This window comes from Pediculus humanus, genomic scaffold (genome assembly GCF_000006295.1).
Source record: "Pediculus humanus corporis 1103172108297 genomic scaffold, whole genome shotgun sequence".
NCBI lineage: Eukaryota > Metazoa > Arthropoda > Insecta > Psocodea > Pediculidae > Pediculus > Pediculus humanus.
Window position 1 is genome coordinate 26,447 of NW_002987866.1, and position 6,000 is coordinate 32,446.

The 6,000-nt window shown below is 27.8% G+C and overlaps 1 protein-coding gene across 1 annotated transcript in view; it reads right to left on the reverse strand.

The window, feature by feature from the left end:
• Phum_PHUM557910 (metabotropic glutamate receptor 4, 6, 7, putative) overlaps positions 1-2,557 on the reverse strand; it is a gene marked incomplete at both ends in the record, with an annotated part of 28,515 nt that extends 25,958 nt beyond the window's left edge. Inside the window, 2 exons of the mRNA XM_002431857.1 lie at positions 2,320-2,462; positions 2,494-2,557. Coding sequence (XP_002431902.1) covers positions 2,320-2,462; positions 2,494-2,557 — 207 coding nt within the window. The remainder of the gene's footprint in view (positions 1-2,319; positions 2,463-2,493) is intronic.
• Between the last annotated feature and the right edge of the window lie 3,443 nt (positions 2,558-6,000).

The following is a 6,000-nucleotide window of genomic DNA, read 5'->3' on the forward strand; positions in this document are numbered from 1 at the left end:
ATTAAAAAATTTTGCAAGAAAAAAAAATGGCTGTCGTCGAGGGGAGGAGGGGGGCCTCCTAATCAGTTTAAAATTTTTTTTTTCTCCAGGATTAAAAACAAAACAATAAAGGATACAATTAGAAGAAAGAAAAAAAAAGGTTAATTTATTGATTTACAATTACGTTTTTTTTTTTTTTTACCTTTTGTGAATTTTCTTTTTGAAAGGTTTAATAATCGAAAGGAAATGAAGGGAGAAAAAAACAAAAGGATTCAAAGGTTCGAGAAAAAAAAAAAAAGAAAAAGGTTTTTTTCTTTATTAAAATAATAATACGTATACGAATTTTAAATGACGTATTTATCATCATTAACGATTTGAAAAAAAAAGGACGAAGTAAACGAACGAACTTTTTTTTTGTTATCCTTTTTTTTCCTTTGAATTTTTAATGTTGTCTCCTACGTACGCACACGTACACGCACACGCATATACAGTTAACAAATAGAAGATGAAATGTATAAAGGGTTACAAATCAAAAAGAAAAAGTGATAAATTTAGAAAAAAAGGTTCTTCCTTCCCCCCACGTGAAAAAAAACAGGTTGAAAAGCTTAAAAAGATTAAACAAAAAATCTTTTCCATTTTCCCTTTTTATCGTTTTCTTTTTTTACACAAATCATCATACCCTTAGAAATAATTTTCTAAATTATTTTTATTATCGTTCAGCACCGTATCTAGAATTGATATTTTTTTGATTCTCTCTTCTTCCCACCCTCTTCCCCCTCCTCCTTCACCCCCCCCTCTTCATCCTTCACCCACCGTAATTTAATTTATTTCACCGTTTAAGAAGAGAAGAAATAAAAATAAGTTTTCATCATTCATAACGAAATCATCAAAAAAAATCGATAATATCAATTTCATTTCAATTTGATTGATTATATGTATCGACGATGACGACAACGACGACTGCCAACTGTTAAAAAATTAAATTTTTTTTTTTAATTTTTTACGCAGGAGTGTGGAGAAAAAAAAAATTGAGGAAATGATAAAAATGAAGAAATTGAAAAAAGGAGTAAGGAAGAGAAAAATGAGAGAAAGAGAAGAGTGGGGGAAATTAAAAAAGAAAAACAAAAAAATTTATCTTCTTTCTCTCTCTCTCTTCCCTCCCTCTCCTCCCCTTCCAGTGACGTTAATTAATAAATAATAAAAATAAATTTATAAACAATAAATAACTCACATTTTTTGTTATTTTTGCCTCTTCCAGGATGACGTAAAAGGAACCGGAAACCGAGCGGTGGGGAGGAAAAAAAAATTCAAGTGGATTTTCTCTGGATTTTCCATGAATGTTGTTAATTAAAGAGTACGAAAGCAACAACAACAACAACAAACAAAGGTAAAAAAGGAAAACTATTTTATATGTGTCTCACGCCGTGGTAAGTTTATTATTATTATTATTATTAAACGTCATCACAATATCGAATCCGTGCGGGACACGTTCGGATTTAAATTTTTTGTTTTTCATCCTTTTTGGGTTTTCGTTTCGGGCCTTTTTTCTCCCCCCCCCATTTGAAACCCACGTTATCCTTTCAGCTCGAACGGGAAATTTCACCGTTCGGTTTTGTCATTTAGACATCACAAATATCCGATTGTTTTATAAACTTAATCCTTTGTCAATGAACGCGTTTGTTTGCGCGCGAATACGTTCAATCCTTTCGGGAGAGAAATAAATTTTTTTTTTTTTTGTATCCGTTAAAATATTACAAAAGAATCAAATGGAATAATAAAAAAGATGAAAAGTAAGTGGGGGGAAGGGAAAGAGAGGGGAAGAGTGGGGGGGAGGTGAGGGGAAGTGGAAGGCAAAGGGTAAGAGGGAGAGAACAAACTTTTTCGTTCTTGGGACTTATTTTTTGCAAATTTCCCTTCTCCCACGTTAACACGTCGTAATCATTATAACAGTAAATTTTGTTTGTTTGTTTGTTTTTTATTTCTCTTTCATTTTAACTTAACGAAAAAAAAAGAAAACAAACAAACAAACAAAACAAGAAAAAAATTTTTTTTTTCCCCCAACATTCGAAAAATTTTTTTAAACCCTCGAGGAAAAATTTCAAATTAAATATTTTAAAACTTTAAATTCTCCAGGGAACTGGAAAAAAAAAGAGAGAAAAAAAATTTTTTTTTTTTTTTTTTTAACGATTTATCGAGTCTATTTACACTTCAAACTATTTTCTCTCTCTCTCTCTTTTGTTTATTTATTTATAGTTTTAGAAGAGTATAATAAAAGTTTTTTTTTTTTTTAAAATTATTTATTTATATTGCGTTTGTTTAAAAAAAAAAAAAAAAACTTACTTGCGGTATCCTAAAGAGTCTTAATAAATTGGCAACTTGTATTGACGTAACACTAGACGCTGCTCCCCCGACTCCCGATATAACTTTTCGAACTTGTGTTTTATTACAATTATATTCTGCTCCATCTATGTTACTTATGGATCCTGGAAAAAAAAAAATTTAAAAAGTTTTGACGTGTTAGATCGAAAAAAAAAAAAGTTCTAGAACATTCTACGTAATTGTTTTCCGCCGTTAACATTAATTTAAAATCGTATTAAAAAATTCATAAGGAAAATAATCCGACGCATATTCGTTAATGCGGTTTTGTTTCTGTTTATATCATTTTCGTTTTTTTTATCGAATCGTTTCCGGTTTTGGACCGACTCCGCAAAAATAATGGAAGGGTTTGGTACGGAAGAGGAGAAGGGGAGGGGAAAGTAAAGTCACGTGAAATTTTCAAAAAAAAAAAAAAAATGAGAAGAAAAATTTTTTTTTTATAGAGGTTGGTACGATTTGATATTTTTTTTTTTTCATTTTTTTCTATTAACATTTGAGAAAATGGAAAAAAAAAATTTATCGTGGAAGGAGATTTGTTTTTTTTTTTAATCGCGTTTCAAAATTGAGTTTGAAAAATAAAATGAAATTTCATAACTCAACACACAAAAACATTACCACTAAAACTTTGTAGACTTGAAGTATTTTTTTTTATTTTATTTTGACGTGTCAAAAGAAAGATTAAACACACTAACACTTTTTTTTTTTTAATGTAGTTTTTTTCAATTCGTACGTTTTACAACTTTTTTTTTTTTTTTTCTTTAACCCTCGGATGATATTTTTTTTCCCTCTTTATCTTGGTTTTTTAATATTTTAAAATACAAATAATTGGAGAATTTAATTCTCCACGAAACTAGAAAAATTCTTCGTAATTCGTATTAATTGATTTCGATTTAAAATTCATTTCCTGGAAAAAATAATGGGGAGAGGGGGAAAAATGGCGAATTCATAAAACAAATAAAATCGCGAAATATCTAAACCCGATTAATAATCATTTAATCTAACATGAACTTGCTACCACAATCTAGCAAATTACAGTTTGTTTGTTTTTCCAGATGTTGTCGTCGTTCTTTTTTTTTTGTTATCTTTCAAAAATTTTTCTCCTCCCTTCCCCTTCCCTTCCCCTCTCCCATATTCAACCCTTCATAATTTTTTATCCATTTCGGAAAAAAAAAAAAAAATTTTTTTTGTGTTTACTCGCGTCGCAAAAAAAAAAAATCACACGCCATTTTGAATTTTTAATGACGTAATAAATAATAATAAATGTCGTGGCGTTAATAGAATCGTATCGCGTATCTGTCACGTTAACATTAACATAATAATAATAATAATAATAATTATATAAAATAATTAACCGACCGACCCGAAAAAATTTATTAATTTATTTATTTTTGTTATTTATTCAACGTGACATAATAATAAATTTATTAAGGTTATTTATGTTAATTTATTATTATTATTATTATTATTATTATTATTATTATTATTATAATTATTAAACAACTTTTAATTTGAAAGACGGAAACGAAACGATACAAAAAAAAGTTTTTGAATGCATTTCCGCCGAGGACAGACACGAAAGGAAACACGCGCGGAAATTTTTTTTTTTTTTTTTTGTTTAAAATTATCGTGCGTGTTCGAGAACATGAAAAAGTTTTAAAAAAAGAGAGAGAGAGATGAGAAAAAATAAAAACAGGAAACGGAAGAGAGCAAAAAAAAAAAGAAAAAAAAATTTTTTTTTTTTCTTATTAAAGTAAAAACAATTAAAAAGTTATTGTTCATTTTTTATCAATTTTTTATTTATTTGTTGATTTCAGTTAAACAAATAATTTAAAATTATTTAACTTATTTCCTGGAGAAAAACAAAAAAAAAAAAAAATTTTTCTTTTTTTGTTTTTCTCAAAATCCACCCTTAAAAAAAAATGGCGGGCTAAAAATTTCTTATCCTTTGTCTTAAACCTTTTATCATTCTTCTAAGAAAAAGGTTACGTAAGAATTTTTTTAATAATAATAATAATAATAAGGGATGCTTTTGTCTTGACGTCACCAATATCTCTCCGAACCCATCGCGGAAAAATCGAAACGAGAAAATTCAAATTGTTTCCACGAAACGTAAATCAGATATCGTAATGTGGAGAAGATGATAGGGATCAACTGGAGAATGACAAAGAAGGGAAAGAAAAAAAGGTTCATCATTCGAAGGTTCTGTATTTGATGGTAATTAGAGAAAAGAACAAAGAAATCAACAGAAACGTTATATAACAATAATAAATTATTATTATTATTATTTTTACGGTTTTTGTAAAAAGAACAATAATGAGAATGATATTCGTACAAATGGAAAAGTTTTTTAAAAAAAAAAACCTGGAAAAGTTTATCCACTAAGTTTTGTTTTTTAAATTTGTTATTGTTGTTGTTGTTGTTGTTGACGTATCCGTAACTGGGAAAAATAAAACCGTCGGTAAAATTAAAATTCAGGTAAAAAAAAAATACATAAAGTAATTAAATCTTTATCGATTCCAGCAGTCGAAAGAAAAAAAAAACAACAAACAACAATTATTTTTACTGGGGAACGGTTAACTTTTTTTTGCCCGTTAAAACCGATGCGAAAAATGTTAATTTATAATATTTATGAAAAAGTATCGGTTAAAATTATTATTAATATTATTATTATTATTATTTTCCAGGGATGGAATGAAAATTTAAATTCTAGAATTGATTCTTTAACGGATGCTGCGTCGTAAAAATGAAAAAAAAAATGTCGATTTCGTCTTAAAATTTCAATCTGTTTTTTTTTTTGTTTTTGAAAAAATGAAAATTCTGGAATTATTATCCAGATACTGATTCTTCCTGTCTGGAAATATTTTTATCCAGGTAATTAAAAAAAAATGAATGAATGAATGACCGAATGTTTATGAATAATAATTGTTTATTTAAATAAATATAAATATTTTATTGTTTGATTCCCTCTTCCTCTCATCCTTTCTCTCAACTTTCTTTCATTCCCTCTCTCTTACTTTCTTTCTCTCTCATTCTCTCACTCTCTCACACTCTCTTTTTCTTTTTTTTTCTCTTTCTTTCTGCCATTTATTCTTTCTCAACAACATTTACATTTTTCCCAAATTTTATTTACTACTACCGACACGACTTGAAAAAAAATTTACATTGACAGAAATTGGAAATTTCTAGAATCGAATTGGCAGAGAAGAAAATTCAAGATGTTTTTATGTTTGTCTACCTGAGGAAAAACGTTCGACAAACGAAAAACTTAACAAAAAAACGGTTAACTTTTTCAAAAAAAATTTTTTTTAAAAACACTTCTCGGAATAAGAGTAATGTGTTTAAAGTTCTAGAATTTTCTATAAACGAATAAAAAAAAAAGAGACAAACAAAAATAGTAAAAAGTGTCTGTCAACAAACAAACAAACAAACATATTCAAAACTTATAAAAACAATAAAATAAATGACAATATTTGTTCTCATCGTTTTGTTTTGGACCGAACGGTTAACCGAACCGTTTCCTGCTACGACGTTTGTTATTTATTTATTTTTTTCAAAAGTTTTTTTATTGATTTTATTTATTTCGATGTTTGTTGTCTCTTTCTCTCTCTCTCTCTTGTTAGTTTCTTCGTGTTTACGTTTTCCATA